The following is a 21,532-nucleotide window of genomic DNA, read 5'->3' as shown; positions in this document are numbered from 1 at the left end:
CTTAACATTGATTAAATGAGATGGAGAGAATGTGTGTGCAGAAGGTGCAGTGTGGCTGAAAGTGGAGATGCCTGACACATGGCGCCGGGATGTTCTTGTCAGTCTGCTTAAGGCGGGATCTGCTTGCACATGCTTGTGAGTGTATCGCCCCGCTGGTCTGTTTCTGAGCTGGAACACACAGGTCACTCCTGTCTTCATTTAAGGTGGGATCTTAGCGGAGAGTGAGATGCCTTTCCCCAGAACCAGGCTGCAGAGAACGTCTGCCTGGGGGTGCGGGTGATCCGGCAGGCAGATCCGCATTTTTTAAGTGTCAAAACACCAAAAACGAGACATGTTCACACATGTGGTTCACACTCCATGGCAGACTGAAGAAGGATGTGTTCTGAGAAGCTTACATCATCCATCCTTGCACCCATCTTCTGCTCTTCCCATTTAAGGCTATGACAAGGGGAACCTGACCCTTCCTTGGGTGGGGATACGGAGACCGATGTGGGGGGGGGGGCACATGAATGGGAGTGGCTTCCATTTCAGGACTTCTGAAAAGATCTGGCCATGCACTGCCTCCCCCCTCCACACGCTGCTGCACTTTCACAGACACAAACACTCACACGGTTCTTATAAAGTTTTTCTTTTGGTTTTACAAGCTTATAAAGCAGCGGCATTCCAAACACAAGCAAGAAAGTCTGCAAGTCAACCAAGCTTCAGTGAAGAAATAGATTTTTAAGATGAATAAAAAAAACCCAAGTGACAAACCAATTTAGAATGAACCCCCCCCCCCGAGGATGCAGAATGTAAACTGAAAAGATATACTGTCCCATCTGGCATTTCTATTTACAATGAAGCTTGTGCACCTGCTTATGCTGTCACACACACACAGACATACAGACAGTCGTGTAATCATATCTTTTTGGGGACCACTCATTCATTTCTACAGGAAAAATGCTAATGCTAACTATGACGACCTTAACCGCTACCCAGCCCTAACCATAATCATAAGTAACCAAACAAAATACAAGAGTGTTTGCATTTTTAGTCTTTTCATTGCAGTCACAGATTTTTATAAAATAGAGTTTCCCCAAAAGGTAAAAAAATGGGTATTCATCACGTTCTGGGGACATTTGGTCCCCACAAGGTAAGGCATACCTGGACACACACACATTGGCATACCTATCTAAATGGGGCCCATTAATTTATCTCTATAGGAAAAACCCTAATCCCAGTCACGACACCCTTAACTCCTGAATTTTTACACAAAGGATTGAACCACGACCCATCCTTGTTTGAAGACTGAGCCTTTGATGGATGCTACTTTTATACCCAATCGTGATACCTCACCTGCTACCAATTAGCCTGTTTAATGTGGAGTCTTCCAAACCAGTGTTACTGGAATATTCTGTGCACCAGTGTGTTGTAGCCATCAAATTCTAACTTTGCATATATTTACAAAACACAATTAAGTTGATCAGTAAAATTATTGAAATTTTTTTATTTGTACTTTTGTCAGTTAAATATTCACATGAATTAACGAATCTCAGATTTTTGTTTTTATTACATTTTAGAGAATATACCAACTATTATGGAAATGGAGTTTGTATTTTTATGGGAGGTCTCCATTCATCTCTATAAGAAAAACCCTAATCCCAACTATGACACCTTTAACCATCCAGAACTAACCTTAACCATGTTACCAAACAAAATACAGTGGTACCTCAGAACTCGAAATTAATCGGTTCATAACTCCTGATCCAATCCTAAAAAGTTCGAGTTCTGATCGAATTTACCCCATAATAAATAATGGAAAACCAATTAATTGGTTCCCAGCCCCAAAAAATTACACCGAAATATGTTTTTTTTTAGCATTTAAAAAAATGAATCGGACAAAAAAAGAAAAGCATATACTGTACTAAACACATCTAAGCAAATTTATCAAAACAGTAATTTTTAAAGTAAGAAAATAAATGTATCCAAACAATGAGTAAAGTTTAAAAAAAAATTAACACTGTGTCATGCCCCAATCGTCCGCTCCTTCCGTGTGCCACGCCCCCTCGTTAACCCCGTGTGGAATCCTTGTGTGATCAGCTGTTTCTGGTTGTTGTCATTAGTCCTCTGTATTTAGTCCGCATTTCAGTTGGTTTCCCCAGTCTGGTCATTGTATTGTCCATCTGCATTTTTCCTGTTCCCCGCTGGGCACGACAATATTATTGTAATTAAATGTATTATTGGTTTATTATTTAAATGATTAATAAGTATTCTTTATTTTTCAATGTATTTTATTATATAATAATTGCTGTTACTGTCTATCATTGTCTAAATGTATTTTACTGCCTAAATATATGTATTCAGCTAGTGTAAACATGCTATCACAGCGAATGAGAGGCTGAGACTGAAGCGTTACCCTTTGTTTCCGCTGAGAGACGTGCCGCGTGACTCATTTTCCCACGCGTACATGTTATCCTAGGTCGGCGTTCAGGGTTTGACTTCTGAGATTCAGATCGATTTCTAGGTAATTTTTTTTTTAACTACTTTGTTCGACTTTTAAGAAATTCGAGTTCTAATGAGTTCGAGAACTGAGGTACCACTGTACAAGACTTTTTGATTTGGATTTTTAATTTTTTGACACAGATCCTCGGGTTTTAATAAAACAGAGGTTAGCCTTCTGAGGACCAAAAAAATTGTCCCCACAAGGTTAAGAGTTACAGGTTTTTAATCACATTGCGGTCCCCACAATGTAAAAATAAAACATAAAACAGAAGGACGATCTTAACATTAGCATGGAATTCCCTGAGTCCTGGAGAGCTCCCTTTGGAAAAGCAGGTAAGAAAATAAAACTCCAACAGAAGCAAGGGTCCTTTTCTTTCCTGGTACATCTGTGTGAGTTAACAATTCATGGTGATGGAAGATAGTCTGGAAACAGAGAAAGAGAAATAAATAAAGGTCCTTTGGATTCAGTGGGTCATGCGGCATGGAGATTCCTAAGGAGTCATGAGTACACTTGAGTACCCAAGTGAGTACCCCTTCCACATTATTTTTTAAACAGCCTGATCTGAAGGCCAGACATCCTCCAGAGAGGCAGAACTAACCTTGAAGCTTAGGTGGAGGTTGTTCGGCTTTAATCAAGTTGCTCTGTGACATTGAGTCTACCAACCAGTTGAGGGCTCTACAGCAATACTCCAACTGCAACAGAGGACATGCGTCACACAGATGGTGGCCAGCAGAGCAAAGTGTCACCATCCACAATTGGCCAGTCCAATTTGCGTTTAGGATATACATCAGAGAACAGGCATGCTGACCTCAGACTCCACCTGCCTCAGCCTCCGGTCATGATCCCGCAGGTCGGTCACATGCTTCAGCACATTGTCCACCCTACACACGGAAACACAGGCTGGTTACAGCACAGCACAGGTTCGGAATGCACGCTGTGGCGACGCGTGATGGAGGTCTGCCGTTACTTTGTGGACGTCCGCTTGAGCCGCTCACTGTCACAATCTTTCTGCTTCTTGCTCTGCGTGACCAGAAGGTTCTCCTTCTGGATGGCTTCCCAGGTATGGAGCTGGTTGGCCGCCAGGCTGTTGAGAGTCAGCTCTGGGGACATGGGGAAACAGCAGGCGTCACTTGGGTGGTGCCGACACAGGGTATGCCCTGCCGCCCCCCCCCCAGCTCACACAGGTTGCAGGCCACTCACCAAAATGCTGGACTTTCATAGAGGGGACTTTCCGGATGTGTCGTTTGATGAGGAGGTTGAGGTGGGACAGCAGGATGAAGGGCGGTGCTAGTGAAGGCCTGGAATGGTACTCTGCTATCAGATTGAAACGCTGGAATTTCCAGTAGATGTCACTATTCTCCTGCACCTTGGAGAATGTATAACTGGGGAAAGGCAATGGGGAACCCAAAATGAATGTCAGTCATTTATCACAGACATCAGTACAGACATGAACATTGAGCCACCTGTACACCCCAGGGTCCGCAGGCACCTGAACATGGCAATGAGTAAGTTGAGTAGCAGAATGTTGGTGACCAGCAGGTAGACGACCAGGAGCACAATGACCAGCCAGTTGACGTAGAGGTTCATGCACGGTTCTTCACCCATCTCGATAGCTGTGGCATTGTCAGTGCACTGGACGTCACCCAGCTTTGTCGCTAGAGGAGTGGAGAGGGGGAGGGAGAGGTTACAAGCGTGAAGACCCCCATTGCAAACCCACACACACAGACACACACACACACACACACACATATTTGTGTTCATATTTTTGGGGGAACCTCAGCTATAACCCCTACCCAGCCCTAACCTTAACTATAAGTAACCAAACAAAATACGAGACTTCTAACATTTTTAGGATTTTGATTGCACTCACATAATTTTATAAAACTGGTGGGGTCAGGAAAAATGGTCATGTCAAAATAACAGGTTTTTATCACATTGTGGGGACATTTGGTCCCCACAATGTACTATATACATAACCCTCCCACACACACACACAGTAACCACTGGTCACATGACTAACATTGCATGCATGTTTAAATTCAGGTGAAGATGATTGTGCTCAGTGGCCTTCAGTGGCCATCTTAGTGTGCATCAACACACAGGTCCACATACTGTACCATCAATGTCCTGCAGGGGGATCTGCCCAAATATGTAAAGATAAGGTCTGTAGAAAACCCTCCTTAGGACCCAGTGTGGGCGAGGATCGTAGGAGTATAGCAGCGCCTGATTGGCCACACCATATGCCAGCAGCCACACCCCCAGGAAGAACAGGAAGAAGAAAATATCCTTCATCTACAAGATGGGTGGAAGTAGACAAACAAGGACAAGAGGTTGAATCATTTCATTGTGCATAGAATGTTTACATAAACACTCACATTACATTAAGTTACATTAAGCAGCTTCCTAGGCTAAAAAAAGCTGACTTCAGCTGCAGAAATCCCAAATATAGATGCTAGCCCTTCCTGTACTCAATCAAAGAGTTCCTCTTCTCACCATCTTGCCCACGATGATGATCTTGGGTCCCAGTTGCTTGTGGACAGCGAAGATGTGGATGAGCCTCAGAGTGAAGACCATGTAGTCCAGGCACAGCATAGCCCGGCCAAACTCATAGGTTACATGAAACATCCTGAATAAGACAGGTAGAGATGAGACAGCTGTACATATGCCCCCTACAGGTGGGGAATTGCAGCACAGCTACCTGCCTAGTTACCTGCAGGACATGCCCAAAATGAAGAAAGCAATGGCAGTGAGATCACACTTGTTCCACACATCCTGGATGTAAAATCGCATGCTCTGGAGTACGGTGGTGTTCCCCAGCACGAAGGTCTGATGGAGACATGAGATTTTAACGTCTGCTGCTGCCAATCCCTTTGCATGCGTGCGCATGCACTTGACCCTACCTGCCGGAGCTCCTCACAGACCAGGGTGAAGACCCAGAAGTAGAGAAGCAGCTCCATGGGGGAGGGGCCATCTGGGGGGGGACGCCTGAAGTCCACCAGCAGGATGTAGGCGAACACAACGAGGAAGAGGAAGTACATCAGCACGTTGCCGAGGAACGAGGTGACGGGTGCGAACCAGAACCGGCGCCACCGAGACACCAAAAAGGGCCACTTGTATGAAGAGGAAGCTGGGGGGGGGGGGCGAGGGGGGACAGCACAGCAAACAGCAACACATTAATCCAACTCTTAGTCACCTATACAAGGCCTACCCTGCAGGCCTCCCCCACCCCAAGGAACTGCCTGCTTATTTACATTATATTTACATTTGTTTATTAACAGATGCTTTTATCACCTTCAGGGGGTGAAGGGCCTTGCTCATAGGCCGAAAGGTGAAATCACTCTACCAACCATGGAATTTGAACTGTGCAGAAATAGTTGGCAAGTACTATTCCTAGAGATAATTTTAAGCAAAAGTTGGGCAGACTTATGAAAGTGAATTCAGAAGTCTTATTTTGCTCCAAGTAAATTTACTTAGAGAGAAAATGTTACATTAATTTTTGTTTGTGAAAGTGTAAAGAAAAACACTTGATTATCAGTGTGCACATAATTAGACAATGAGAAACTAAGTCGATTTTCTCTCTTCACCATCAAAAGAAATAGTATAAATATATATAATATAAATGTATAAATAAGGAATATCAAATAATCAATCGTTCTATACAGCCCACTTCACCAAGTTTAATGTCCTGTATAGCCACCTTTCTTTTCAATGACCTGTTGCTCATTGAACCAATCATGTTTTTGATTTAATCCCATCCTGTATTAGCTGAGCCAGCTAGAATCACCTCCCAGATGCTGATCTGAGAAGTGTACTACTTGCTATCTTGGTAAATCCCACACGTCAGTAAGGCCCAGTAATTCTCAGTAGGGGTTAAGTCAGGCGATGAAGGGGAACAGGTCATAAATCAGTCACCTTTCAAGCCTATCTTGGCCAGTCTATGGAATGCTTTGATGCATGGGAAGGGGCATTTTCCTGCATGAATATCATAATATTTTTGAAAGTTGTTGACTTCTTATTGCTGGTGTTTGAAGAGGGCCCATACATCTGCTTCATCAAGAGCTGCTTTCATCTTATCTGTCCACAAAACTGTAACATCAGTCTTGAGACATATCTGTGCCCATTGTTTTACCTTGCATGCCATATTGAGTGGAGGTCATGTTTCAACTTTTGTGACCTTAGTGATGTCACGCAGCACACTTCCAGAGACTCTGGTAAGATTACACTTTAAAAAAATGACAGCAGTTGATGAAAAAGTGTTTCTTGAAGTCTCTCCTTTAATTTGACACATATCTTTGGCAGTCCATCTGTGTTTTCTCTCTACATGCTTCTTCAGTCCTCTTTGGCCATTGGCCACAAAAGACTTGGTTGTACAGTGATCACATTTCAAAAGTCTGGCAATTTTGATTGTTTTGCATCCCTCTGAGTGGCACTTTATTATTTTGGGCCATTTTAATAGTAATACAGTAAAATATTGGATTGAGAGTGAGTAACTTGGTCTGCAAGTGTTTTGCAAGACAAGCAAAATTTTTAAATAAATTTTAACTTGATAAACAAGGTCTTGTAATACGAGTATTACGTTTATGCTTTGTCTGCCTAGCGTTACGTGATAACAACTGAGCTGATGGTTCTTCCCTCCCTCTCTCACTGCGGAATTGTGAGTAATCGTTTCCCATGCTCGGTCTCAGTAGGCGTGCCTCACTCGTATAGTCAAAATTTAGTAGAAAAGCAGCACCCAAATAAGGGCGTAGCAGTGCGAGCGATGAATCCGTTTAACGGCAATGCAATGTCACATTTCCGTGAAATCCTCAAAAGGAGGCAAAAGCAGCTGTCATTGGATAGATTTCCTTGTTAATGTCGCACAAAAAGAAAAAGATTCCAGTGAGCCAACAGATACCAGTGATTCTGTTAGTTATAGTGAAAGTCGTCCTACAAAATAACCCTCCTCCTCTCCTCTCTCTCATCTCCCTCACACCATCCACGATTCTTTTCAAAGGTAAAGTGCAGGTTAATTTGTTTTATGTATTTTTACTTTATATTTTGTATTCATGATTTTTATATGAATATTTTTGGGTTGTGGAATGAATCATCTGAGTTTCCATTATTTCTAATGGGAAAATTTGCTTTGATGTACGAGTGCTTTGGATTAAATGCACGTTTCTGGAATGAATTATGCTTGCAAACCAAGGTACCACTGTAATAATTAGTTTAATAATTCTGTACAGGGAAGTGTCCATTTGTTTTTTGTTTTTCTTCAGAAGGAAGAACTAAGACCAAATATTTAACATGCTCTATTTTTAAAGTTCATTCTTCATTAGAGATTCATCTGGGCTGAAAATATCAGCCTAAAGAGAAGATACAAATAAAATACACACTTTTCTAATAATTCTGCACACAGTGTATTGTTTCAGCACATTCACTTCAGCGTTAACCAATACATTGTTAGATATGTTGTAATTAGCATGACATGATGTGAAGTGGCACTGATGGCAATGTGAGAAATTGTGTATTTTAACTGAACTTAATGTTTGCCAATATTCCATTTTACAATTGGCAATATATTCTGTACTATAAGAAACAGGCTTCTTTTTTGTCAGAAGTTTGTCCTGTGCTCAGGGGCAGTATTGAAACATTCCAGATGGTTCTCTTGTGTGGTTCCCCAATGGTGGAATGAGTTGTCAAACCACGTCTGGTCATTAGACTCCCTGTCCACATTCAAGAAACACCTCAAGACCCATCTGTGCCATGAATTCCTCTACAAACCTGATGTCTCTATGTTCTTTGAATGCTCTTATGTTGCACTTCTGGTTCTTAAATAGTCTTATTAGGTTCTTACTAGCTTTTGTGCAGCTGTTGTGTAGCTCCTGTCCCTGCTTACACTTCATTGGAAGCTCAGCCTAACTGCACTATAGCCTAGTTAACTCCTCAACAGCATGATTGTCTGCAAAGTGCTATTTGCCTCACTTTTATGTTGTATCTAACTGTAATTAAATTAATTCAGAGGAGAGCAGAGCACAAAAATGGAGAGATACACAGAGTAAGTAATGAAGAAAAAGTAGACACTGAAGAAACCGACCTTTAGGTGTGGATGTGAGGCGAGTATGTTCTTGGTAACCTTCCTCCCTGTAACAGAGAAGGTATTCCTCATTCTCTGCTAGGTTAAGGCAGCATAACACGCAAATTGCTTCCCAATAATCAATCACTTAAACAATATGCCTGCATTAAAAAGAGGTAATTTCAAATACTAATTAAACAAAGAATCCCACCGATGGAGTTCTACCAGAAACACCCAGTGTGTGTCTCTGTGTGACACTGTGACTCCTCCAGCACAGACAGCGGGCTCCTTACATGTTGGCCATTTCGCCCAAGAACTGGACCATCTCTCCTCCATCCAGGCTCTCGTGGTCCTTCCCGAAGGAACCCGTCTCAGTGTTCATCTCTTCCTCCGGTTCTCTGAAAGGAAAGTGGGTGGGGTTGTGTTGTTCAGTCCTGCTCCTAAACTTAAATGTTTAATAACACGTTGGTCACTGTAGAAGATGGCAGTACGTATTCAGATAATTTGTTTGAGATTAAATTTTAAGAAATTAATTATCCTTAACCACTGAGTGACACCAATACAGATACCTTACCGTCAATAGGAGGCTTACCTGAAGGAAATAAGGTCTGTATACACAAGAGGAGGGATGAAGAAGGTGAGCACAAGCTTCCAGATCTCTGTCTTCCTCTCCATGTCCCCCCACCAGATCTGGGACAGGAGAGACTGAGCGCGACAAGACAAAAAGTTAAAAGGGAACACAAAACCGAGGATGTCAACAGCTAAGAAACCAATAAGAACCTCAACAGTATTTACTAGGGATGTAACGATACACTCAACTCGATTAGATACGATTCACGATTCAGAGTTCACTATACGACTTTCTTATGATTTTTTAACAGAATGAGCTGCAGACAAATTTATTCAAAAATATTTATCTTTCTAAACTGTGCAAAAAGTGTCCTCTTCTTAACAGTGCAACTGAAATTGAATAAAATACTGTTTTAAAAAATCCCAAATCAAAATAAGTAAAAAAAAAATCTTCAAATAAATAAACTAAGGCTTGCATATGCAGCTTTTTAGCGTGGTTTGCCCTTTTAATAATCTTTGCTCCATCCATCCATCCATTTTCTGAAACCGCTTAATCCCAACTGGGGTCACGGGGGGGGACCGGAGCCTATCCCAGGAACAATAAGCGCAGATGAGAACCAACCCTGGGCAGGTGCCAACACACCACAGGGTACACACACTCATACAACTACAGGGCCAATTTAGACTCACCAATCAACCTATCCTGCACACTTTTGGACCGTGGGAGGAAACCGGAGCCCCCGGCGAAAACCCACGCGAACACGGGGAGAGCGTGCGAACTCCACACAGAAAGGACCCAGGACCGAACCCTCTAGCTGTGAGGCAGCAGCGCTAACCACTGCCCCGCCCAGTGGTGTGTCCTCAATTTCAAATTCGCTCACCATCTTGCATTCGGTCAAAACCAAAAACTGACATATGACATCGACGTGAATACGCAGTGACATCTGACGTCGAACTGACGTTGTGAAATCAAAAGTAATATTACACCAGTTTTTCTGTTAAAGTACTGTGAAGTACTCCTAAAGTAGCTATTCATTTTCCACATCAGCCGGTTTAAATCGTCATACATTTACATCGATTTTAACTGATTCGCGATTCACCATTACATGCATAGTATTTACGCAGCCCCCATCATGCCACACCTGCACGCCATCATGACTGAAGAAGAGACGGGCGTCAGCGGCGATGGCCATCTGCAGGCAGGTGGCCCCCCCCCACACGGATGACTTCATGATGAGGAGCTTGAAGGAGCGACTCTCTCTGCTCTGGTAGCACTCACTGAACACATCTGGGAGGTGAGGACACAGCACGCTCCCCACATCAGAGCCGCTAGCAAATGCGACTGCCCAGCCACCCCTCCAAAATGCCCCCCCCCCCAAAAAAGCGCACCTCACTCACCATGCGCCAGATTCTCAAACCTCTCAGCAAGCTCCTTCATGGAGAGCTTCATCTCTGTCTCACCCTCCATCCTGGAGAGCTCCCTGAGGATCCTGCAGCCAGACAGGGCACTGAGCACCGACTCGCCAGCCTGGGAGAGTCAGCATCAGAGTCAGGGAGTCGGGAGTCAAACAGTCTCTGGTTTGGGGTTACAGAGATCCAGGCTCTGTCTGCACTGGTTATGATGCAAGATATGCCCAAGACAGGCGGGTGGCAGCCTGGCAGTACACAGTGACACACAGACACACACATGCACAGTCCATATATTCATGTTTATGAGGACCGTCCATATTCATTTGTAAGGGCATAACCCTAATCCCAACAATGACAACCTGAACCCTTATCCAGCTATAACCTTAACCATAAGTAACCAAACAAAATACAAAACTTTAGTTTTTTGATTGCACCTACAGATTTTTATAGAACTGAGCTTATCCTTTTGGGGATCAAAAAAATGTCCCCACAAGGTAAAAAGTTACAGGTTTTCATCACATTGTGGAAAAGTCTAGTCCCTACAATGTAATAATTACTAAAATGTGCGTGCGCACTAGGGTGGGGTGAAAAAATCAAAATTGCCAATAGTGCTGAAAAGTTGTCACTGGATCTCGTTATTAAACTTGCAAAAAATCTTTGAAATAGGTTAATATTAGTGCTGTCAAACGATTAAAATTTTTAATCAGATTAATCACAGGGTTGCGGTGGATTAATTTAGATTAATCACGATTAAATACCATTCATTTTCAATCTATATTAATCACATTTAATTTTGCATGAGCAAACCGACTCAAGAAAAAAGGGAATATATATGCACTTAACATGTTTATTGAACATCTTGAACATGAGTCGGATGTATTCCATCTGCCACAGAAGTGCAATACCATGGACCCATATCAAAAAGCAAGATTTTTTGTTTAGCCGGACAACTTGTCGGATTTAAGGTACCTCAGTTTAAATGGTCTTTATCTTCGTTCGCTTACAATTAGCACGAACTACCGTAAATCCGACAAATAATCCAACTAACCATGAAGTCCAATTCTAGCCCGATTAATTGTCATTGTTAGCAATATCAGTTGATAACACATTACGTGCGGTGCTTTACATATAAAACTCCGTAGCAACACATCCACAGATAACTTGGACGGTATAGCGTGTGCGACCGATTGAATGAGCCACAAATGAGAAGTAGTACTTAAACAGTAAAACTACAACTTTCCCTTCTGTTGATAAAAGGCACAGCCATCTTGGATTCTGAACTCGGGATCCACTGTGCTGCTCCGAGATCTCCGAGAAACGGGACCGTGCATGTCGTTACTTCTGGCTTCAAAACTCCGGAATCCGACTCGGAATACGAGTTCCGAGGGCAAATGGAACACACCAAAACTGCCCGAAATGGGTTGACAGAGACATTTCAGGGATTTTGAATCATTCTGCGCTGCAGATGGGTTAATTGCGTTAAAAATTTTAATCAGATTAATCACGATGATGGATTAATCCGCGTTAACCCGTTAATTTTGACAGCCCTAGTTAATATTTTCAGGTTCTGCAACGCAATCGAAGTTTTCACCTGTCACATCAATGCGTAGATCCACGCTACGTATCATCCATATCATAACGCAATGTAAAATTGTTCCAATTCAATACAAGAACCTAACAATCGGTCAATGACAATGAGTAAGTGAGAAACGACTCATTCAGAAATGTGGCGCACAGGAGCATGCTTACACTGACATACTGGCAATATACACTATCCATTATCTATACATCAGGAGCATGCTTACACTGACATACTGGCAATATACACTATCCATTATCTATACCACAGGAGCATGCTTACACTGACATACTGGCAATATACACTATCCATTATCTATACCACAGGAGCATGCTTACACTGACATACTGGCAATATACACTATCCATTATCTATACATCAGGAGCATGCTTACACTGACATACTGGCAATATACACTATCCATTATCTATACCACAGGAGCATGCTTACACTGACATACTGGCAATATACACTATCCATTATCTATACCACAGGAGCATGCTTACACTGACATACTGGCAATATACACTATCCATTATCTATACCACAGGAGCATGCTTACACTGACATACTGGCAATATACACTATCCATTATCTATACATCAGGAGCATGCTTACACTGACATACTGGCAATATACACTATCCATTATCTATACCACAGGAGCATGCCTACACTGACATACTGGCAATATACACTATCCATTATCTATACATCATAAGCATGCTTACACTGACATACTGGCAATATACACTATCCATTATCTATACCACAGGAGCATGCTTACACTGACATACTGGCAATATACACTATCCATTATCTATACATCAGGAGCATGCTTACACTGACATACTGGCAATATACACTATCCATTATCTATACCACAGGAGCATGCTTACACTGACATACTGGCAATATACACTATCCATTATCTATACATCAGGAGCATGCTTACACTGACATACTGGCAATATACACTATCCATTATCTATACCACAGGAGCATGCCTACACTGACATACTGGCAATATATACTATCCATTATCTATACATCAGGAGCATGCTTACACTGACATACTGGCAATATACACTATCCATTATCTATACCACAGGAGCATGCCTACACTGACATACTGGCAATATACACTATCCATTATCTATACATCAGGAGCATGCTTACACTGACATACTGGCAATATACACTATCCATTATCTATACCACAGGAGCATGCTTACACTGACATACTGGCAATATACACTATCCATTATCTATACCACAGGAGCATGCTTACACTGACATACTGGCAATATACACTATCCATTATCTATACCACAGGAGCATGCTTACACTGACATACTGGCAATATACACTATCCATTATCTATACCACAGGAGCATGCCTACACTGACATACTGGCAATATACACTATCCATTATCTATACCACTTTATCCATCTAGGTCTTATCAAGAATTTTGGGACACCCCTCCAAATCATTGAATTCAGGTGTCCCAATATTTTTGGTAATATAGTGTATCTAACCATTTTGACTGTCATGCTTTATACTTTTCATTTTGGTGGCACTGAGGAACAATTTTACATTGCATTATGATATGGATGACATGTAGCGTGGATCTGCGCATTGATGTGACAGGTGATTAATCGTAATGCACGTAGAGCCGCAGAGCGACGTAATGTATGTGTATGGCTGATACCCAATAAAAATCTGCGTTACCTGAACGTTGGTATTTTGTAGTGATTATCATGTTGTGAAAGTACACAAACACAACACCAATGAATGCCAAAACATTCATGTCAAACATACCAGTTTCAATACTGCAAGGTTCTGTATTCCAGGTATGTAAAGTTCACTGGCAAGAGAAAGCACTTACATGCACAAGTAACTTCTGTAGATCTCAAAACACAGTAAAACAGTAAACTAAAACATCACATAGTAAAAAACAATAAAATGGCAATACAGGAACAACATTACAAAAAATATGTAAGGTGATTAATCGTAATGCACATAGAGCCGCAGAACGATGTAATGTATGTGTATGGCTGATACCCAGTAAAAACCTGCGTTACCTGAATGTTGGTATTTTGTAGTGATTATCATGTTGTGAAAGTGCAGAAACACAACACCGATGAGTATAGATAATGGATAGTGTATATTGCCCATTGATGTGACAGGTGAAAACTTTGATCGCGTTGCGGAACCTGAAAATATTAACCTATTTCAAAGATATTTTACACGTTTAATAACGAGGTCCGGTGACAACTTTTCCGCACTATTGGAAATTGCTATTGGAAGTTTTGATTTTTTCACCCCATCCTAGTGCGCACTCACACACACACTACATTCACCTGAGTGACATCATTTGGCAGTATGAAAATGATTTTCTTTCTTAGTCAGCATTACAAGCATGATGAGTACATGTGCTGTGTGCTCCTCAGTGTCAGCCACACACACACCTGAGCACCCCAAAGACAGGCCCAGCCCGAAACTCACCATCTCCCAGAAATAGATGGCCATCTGATGGCGGTTCTGCAGGAGGGCCCAGATGAAGAGTGAGACCCAGGGCGAGCGACAGCGGCGAGGGCGGTATTCACACTGCCCCTGGAGTAGCTTGTTCATCAGCTGGGGAGGAGGGGGGCAGAGAGTCGGTATCGAGCACCAGGGTAAGAAACCTGAACCCAATGAGAACAGAAGCATTGCTGCCTCATGTAATGAGCAGTGGCAGGCAGACCAGGTTGGTGCAGACCGGGCTCTGGCTGCTGGACAAATCTGAGGGTTAGGGTTAGGGGGGGAAGGTTAGGGGACAGAAGGGTTAGGGAGGACAGGTGAAGGGACAGAGGGGTTATAGTTGGGGAGGAAAGGATAGGAGATAGAAGAGTAGAGGGTGGTGGAATTACTCCTATCTGATGGGGCACTGTGTGCGATATTGAGAAGGCACTTTGGTCAAATGAGCGGACAGTACCTTCATCGCTCTTCTCGTGCTTATGCCATGATCCAGTTCCAACAGGCTGTAATAAAACGGCTGGCAGACATCCCCCGTTATGTCCTGTAGGACCTGTGACACCTGGGACAGGGAACCAAGGTTTGAGCAGAACCCATGAAGATACATCAGGTGTAACCTTCTCCGCCGCGTCCTGGCCCACCTCAAAGAGGGTCAGCTCGTTGGCCAAGCTGGATTCGGTCAGCAAGCTGTCAGGATTCTTCACGGCATTGGTGCCATCCGTGTCGGCACGGGGAGAGCTGGTGATGCTGAGCCGTTCCAGCAGGTGGCACTGCAGCAAAGTGTAGGCCAGCGAGCTGTCGGGCAGCGAGCGGTACAAGTTCTCCAGACGCTCATACGTCAGGTAGTCCAGGATGTTCAACCCGTTTTCCGTAAAGAGACGGACGAACTGAGGCTTGTTATTGACCAGGGCATCCGTCATGGGGCCTTCTAGGTCCTCGTACTGCCAGAGGGGAGATGGTAGACCATCTGATGTAATTTCCTGTAGCTTACGCACCTTCACTTTTTCCCCGAGAGCAGAAGACGCACTCACCCTCCACTGGATGTCGCTACTGAAGAGCTCGGTCTTGGCGATGTCTACACGGTTCCAGGCTACAGCCAGCTTGAGCTCCTCCGTGTGCTCGCTGGCGTCACTGGACTTACGTTTGCTGGCTGGGAGGGACGCAGCCTAAAGGTTCAATACCCTGGCACTATAGGGCCCACACCCTCACACGTCCGGCATGTGAACATTACCTCTCACCAAGGCCTTCAGCAACAACGTGTCAAAGTCATCAGGCCCCTCCTGCTCGCTGCTATAGATGGTGATCAGGTCTTGATTCTGATAGATGCTGAGGATCTGGGCAGAAAGGAGGAGGAGAAGCAGGCAGGGTCATATGTCCACAAGCAAATACGTCTGACTGGATGCAAGAAAGATGGTCTGAGGCCAACCAACCCCAGGTGATGCTCTCACCCTCTCAGTCAGCTTTTCCACCTCCTTCTCCAAAGGGAGATGTTTCTTCAACCACTCCTTGACTCTGTTCCTCTGCTCCAACCTGAGGCCCTCGCCCTCCGGGGACATAGTGGAGGCGGTCAGAGACTGCAGATCTTTCAGCACGTCACAGATGAAATCGGTAATGCCCCCCGAGCCATGCAGGAGCATCCAGGGGGTGCAGCAGCGGAGTGAGAGGTCGAGTCTCTGAGGCAGAGAGAAACAAGAGCTCATTAGGTGTGAAGAAGATGGTCCTCTCCATTGTGCCATTATCATCCTCCTCCTCTTCATCATCTCACCTCTAGTGTGGATGCTTCTCCTGCTATCAGCATGCACAGCACTGGTATTTCAATGCTTCCACTTCCTGGGAGAGGAAGGATCACAGACTGCTCAGAACACAGTGATGACTGACCTTAGATAACAAAACTCCTTCCATTTCTGCACCAACTTCAAGAATCTCAAAATCTGCTAACCCCAGATGCCCGTCTTCTGGTTGGAGATGTAGTACTCTAGTTGTGCCTGGAAGGCAGCCTCGCCCCCACTCCGGCCCACGCTACCATCATCCATCAATAGGAAGGCCTGGTAGTTGTTGTCCAGAAACTGGGAGTCTTGCATGGTGTTCTTCACGTAGTACTTGGCAGGGAAACTGCCCTGAAAGCAGAAACGCCCCTGAGGCAGTGTACCAAGCTCCCCTCCCCCAGGCTCCCTCTGCCGTGCTGGTCACCTCACCTGCGGATTAATCAACTGCTGCCGGTTCTCCACCAGCCCCCAGGGGGCGATGCCGAGGGCGATCACCTTCTTTTTGGAGACGGAGGGAGCAGCTGTTGCATGGTCCCTGACCGCCTCCCCGACACACCTGCCCACTCCCTCCCTGAGCCCCCTAGTCACAATCCATGCACCTGGCACAAACAGGGACAAACAATCTCAGATCCAGTTAATTCACACCAAGCTGTGAAGAAAGGCAAAGCCGTGACAAATCCGAGAGCAACAACCACGACACCACAATGAACCCCGGTGACTCCCAAACTGCATCCTGCTGCAGGTCACACAGCAGAAAAAACAGAAACACACAGGGCATGCTGCATGCGGTGAGCAGCGTCTGCTCCCCCACAGGGGATTATGGAAGACTTCTCTTTGAACATAGGAGTACGATCGCAGTAAGACTGCAGACTGCTAAGCTCTCATGCTGCAGACGCTATCAAATTTCCTACAGGACGGAAAAACCGGTTTTTCTGGATTGTACACAAAAAAAGACAAAAAAAACTCTTGAACTTCTGTCATAGTTCAGTGGCAGCAGATGGAAGCTGGGAGTGTTTGTTGGTTGTGATTGTGACACTCCCTGTTTGGTGGCGGCACAGGTTCTACACCCGTAGAAGGAAACAACACACACACACACACACACACACACACACACACACCCACACACACACTGTAAATCAGCTCAGAAACAAATATGGAGGTCGAAACTAAAATGAGGGCCAGTTTTACGGGCTGGGGTGGGGTGGGGGAGGTGGGTTACCTGTGCTCTGTGCCGCCTTCACCAGCTCCTGTCTCAGCACTTTTCGAACCCAGGTCTTCAACTTCTCCTGACTGTCACCGCCCACCACCGACACCACCAGGTTGGGTTGGGGGATATTCCAGTGCCCTGTCAACAGCTGGTAAACCTTCTGGGGCTCGCTGTCGCTGGCCAGGCGTATGAACTGGGACAGGAAAGATGAAAACACACAGACATGCTGAGTGAGCACGCAGTGATGGGGCCAGAAGGTGGAGCTCACGAGCATATGGTGAACTTGCGAATTGAATGGTCTGAAATTTGGGAAAACCTGGTTAGGAAAGTTGCTGTGATCCGGGCTCTATGTTACAGCACTATCCACCAACTCCTTAGATAAAATGATCTGGAAGGAAGAAATGCTGCTTCTCGAAGCTTCTAACTGTATCAAGCGCTCTACAATGAGATGCCAGCTCCTTAAACTACCATAATAACTCTGGGCCCATGTCAGATAGACTGCCGTCAAAGCTCGGCTATTATCCACTCTGCCGGCACCTCCCCCAGCCCCTAAGCCTTTGTGAAGGCCTTCAGACCAGGCATGGCACCACCGGGACCCTGGGGGTGGGCCCCTCCTGCACATCCGCATGGGACGTGTCGCATGGTGGATCACGTTGTGCTGCGGCATTATACAGCCATGTCTTTTCTTTTGTTATCAAGTATGTCGTGATAAGGAAATCGATGAGACCGTGGGTTAGTCAGGCATGCGGAGAGAGATAGTGAGAGAAAAGGACATGATGAGTGAGCAGCGGGCGGCAGTGGCGTTGAGGGGGCACCCACGTGGCTGATCCTCCTGCCGGCCCCAGCGAACTCCAGCTCGCCAAAGGCATCAGTGGGGAACTCGGTGGAGTGCTGTGCGCTGTCCCACTGGCTCACCATGGCCGTCCCGAAGCAGTCACCCATGGCCACAGAGTTGTGGGCCTCGTGCAGTGCCCCACACTGGCACCGTGTCCCATTGCTGTGGATCGACGGGAGGGTGAACATAGAGGGTCCAACAGGACACACAGGGTGTGTCAGCCAACAGGAATATCATTACCTTGAGATATCTTCTATAAAGGCTGTACACACCCTCCGTTTGAAGACTTTGGGAATCCAGCTCTGAAAAGGAGTTCATAAAGGGAGGATTACTGCCGATAAAAGCCCAGTATCTGAGTAGACACGGTCATTGCATGGTTCACAGAACTCCCACATCAGCACACATCATGAACACGCATTCTGCCTGGTCGCCTGATCCTTCAGGAAGATCAGTGCCGTGGAGCAGCTTTAATATGGAGTTGGCTCACCCTTTGCAGCTATGACAGCTTCAGCTCTTCTGGGAAGACTGTCCACAAGGTTTAGGAATGTGTTCTGGGAATTTTTGACCATTCTTCCAGGAGAGCATTTGTGAGGTCAGGCACTGATATTGGACAAGAAGGCCTGGCTCGCAGTCTCCGCTCTAATTCAACCCAAAGGTAGGGTGACCAGATAATCCATGTCAGGGAGGACACTCTGAGCTAGGACAGGAATTGTAAATTACCATTTCAATTAAACGGACTTGGATTTCACTTGAGCACCAAGTTATTGCTGTGTGCTGATAATGTCAGCCTCCTATAATCATGCATGTGTCACTAATGCTAATGTGAAACAGCTGGATGAGTCTTTCAGTCAAGGAAACAAACTAGTCAAAGCACAAGAAAAGCTGAACTATTTGGGCAAGCACAGGAGCTTTGCATTGCACTTGGTGATGTAAGGCTTGGATGCACCTTGACTGCCATTAGGTATCGGGATTAAATGCTTGGACTCATCGTCAGACCCTACGCTGGTGCAGTGGGTCCTGGGTTCCTCCTGGTGCCCAACAATGCCCGGCCTCATGTGGTGAGAGTATGCAGGCAGTTCCTGGAGGATGAAGGAATGGATACCATTGACTGGCCCCCATGCTCGCCTGACCTAAATCCAATGGAACACCTCTGGGACATTATGTTTCGGTCCATCTGGAGCCACCAGGTTGCACCTCAGACTGTCCAGGAGCTCAGTGATGCCCTGGCCCAGATCTGGGAGGAGATCCCCCAGGACACCATCCTTGTCTCATTAGGAGCAGCCCCAACGTTGTCAGGTATGCATACAAGCATGTGGGGGCCATATAAACTACTGAGTACGATTTTAAGTTGCTGCAGTGAAATTTCAGAAAAATGGACTAGCCTGCATCATTTTTTCACTTTGATTTTTGGGGTGTCTTTGACTTCAGCCCTCTGTAGGTTGATAATTTTCATTTCCGTCAAACAATGTGGCATTCTTTCATTCCTAACACATTACCTAGTCCATATCAGTATAGATATACAGCATGATTATTTTTCCCATTGAGATCTGATGTGTTTTCAAAGTGTCCCTTAAATTTTTTTAACACTGCAGATCTTAAAGAGTCTGTAGGGTTTGCAAACTACCCAGCGCTTTTATGTAACAAACTTTAGGTTTATAGTGGAATAATATAGATTTTCCGTAAGATTCCTTGCCTGTACGTGAGGCTGAAAGCGTGAGTCACGCTAGATGCGTAAGAGTTGGCCACGCTGGCTGCACAGTGCCTTTTGCTGGTCTACCTCATAGTGTCTACACAGTCTACACATGTGCTTCTTAATGAGTACATTGTGTCATGTGGGAGCAGAGATTAGCCAGTCCGGAGTGTACACACAACAGCCGGGGCCGAGATGTTTACACAGATCGACACTGCCCAAAGGAGGGAGACTGAACAGAATGATCCCCAAGTCATCTGACCCCCAGCTCGCGATAAATCACTTTCCCGCCACCTCCTCTGCACGCCATGACGCGACACTCTCTTAATGCTGAGTACACCACTCATCTGTACTATTTGCACTCCCAGCAACAAGAAACATAATTATTTAGCTTGATCCTACTCGGATGCTGCATTTCAAGTACTTTAATTGTTACATGAGGTTTACGATGCCGTAATGACAATATGTATTAATAAATCTCAGTTCCCCCGGCAGTGACCCCGTACTGTGCCAGGTAACCAAACCAACGCTGATAGTGCTCACAATTAGGTTCTCTAGTTCCTGGGGCGGTCTAAGCGGTGCCTGTCGCGACATGCCTTGTCCTTCGGGCAGTTTTACAGCGGCACTGGAATTCAAGTTGTGACAAAGTTTCCAGACCTCGGAAATGCTGCGACCCGAACCGGTACAGACGACAATGCGAATCCGCTCTTCATTCAGTCAATATTCCGCCTTATAACCCAGACGGATTAAATGCGGAGTCACTCCTGTATTAAACGCGCCGATAAAACAGCACAGTGACCGTGACCTAAACAGACCCTTACCTGATCCTTCTGGCTTTTCCTCATCCCCCCTCTTCCTCCTGTGACTTCTTTGTCTTTCTCTACAGTCTTCCCCATTTCTCTTTTAATCAGCAGAAGCCCGTGCCCCCTCCCGGTGCACGTATATCAGGAAAAATACACAGTCGTCTGCTTCAAACGGTGTATGCAACACACAGTGAAAGCGTCCCGGAAAGAGCCTGCCTTGTCGGGTTGTTGCAGGGAAGCTCACCCGGCTGCCGGAATGGCGCCACTGCCGAGGTGGTGTTCAAATGATAGACAGGGCGGGGAACAAGTTGGGCGTGCCGGACCACTGTGACAGGTAACATGTTCTCCAGTTCCTGGATACACGAACACAGGTGGTGAACTGCAGGTCATATGAAAATGTTATTTTTATATATATATATATAAAATATATATATATATAACCAGACATTCGTGTACCTTCTGCCAGTGACGGTGAGCACGTACCCCACATTTAATCACTTTTATTTTAGCTAGCAATTCGCAGGAGCCGTCGGTTTCCTTCATTTCATAAGTTTTGGAGGGGGGGGGGGCGGCGTCGACACCTGCTGTTAGGCTGGCGCTACTGCGTCACCGGCTCCATC

The 21,532-nt window shown here is 45.0% G+C and overlaps 1 protein-coding gene across 3 annotated transcripts; it reads right to left on the bottom strand.

Moving 5' to 3' along the window:
- Window positions 1–1,466: 1,466 nt before the first annotated feature.
- LOC111836835 (transient receptor potential cation channel subfamily M member 4-like) lies at window positions 1,467–21,504 on the bottom strand. 3 transcript variants are annotated; one of them, XM_072704905.1, is made up of 30 exons: window positions 21,396–21,504; window positions 20,931–21,291; window positions 18,907–19,498; window positions 18,660–18,721; window positions 18,404–18,581; window positions 17,597–17,777; window positions 16,807–16,976; window positions 16,551–16,728; window positions 16,377–16,441; window positions 16,060–16,284; window positions 15,843–15,945; window positions 15,643–15,761; window positions 15,253–15,552; window positions 15,072–15,173; window positions 14,603–14,731; window positions 10,503–10,632; window positions 10,247–10,392; window positions 9,127–9,239; window positions 8,828–8,932; window positions 8,556–8,602; window positions 5,383–5,609; window positions 5,193–5,308; window positions 4,976–5,108; window positions 4,600–4,774; window positions 3,972–4,137; window positions 3,683–3,864; window positions 3,450–3,582; window positions 3,291–3,363; window positions 3,081–3,174; window positions 1,467–2,904 (listed from the first exon to the last, which is right to left on the bottom strand). In XM_072704905.1, exons 5-30 carry the CDS (start codon window positions 18,524–18,526, stop codon window positions 2,885–2,887), a joined length of 3,555 nt encoding a protein of 1,184 aa, XP_072561006.1. In that variant the 5' UTR covers window positions 18,527–18,581; window positions 18,660–18,721; window positions 18,907–19,498; window positions 20,931–21,291; window positions 21,396–21,504; the 3' UTR covers window positions 1,467–2,884. The 3 variants fall into 3 exon arrangements, with proteins under 3 accessions (XP_072561006.1, XP_072561005.1, XP_072561008.1); XM_072704904.1 differs by lacking the exon at window positions 18,907–19,498; XM_072704907.1 differs by lacking the exons at window positions 17,597–17,777; window positions 18,404–18,581; window positions 18,660–18,721; ... (1 more) ...; window positions 20,931–21,291; window positions 21,396–21,504 and having other exon boundaries at window positions 16,551–16,723; window positions 16,807–16,937.
- Between the last annotated feature and the right edge of the window lie 28 nt (window positions 21,505–21,532).

The sequence above is a fragment of the Paramormyrops kingsleyae genome, chromosome 22 (genome assembly GCF_048594095.1).
Source record: "Paramormyrops kingsleyae isolate MSU_618 chromosome 22, PKINGS_0.4, whole genome shotgun sequence".
NCBI lineage: Eukaryota > Metazoa > Chordata > Actinopteri > Osteoglossiformes > Mormyridae > Paramormyrops > Paramormyrops kingsleyae.
Note: the sequence above shows the minus strand (reverse complement) of the source record. Positions and strands in the feature narration are given on the sequence as shown.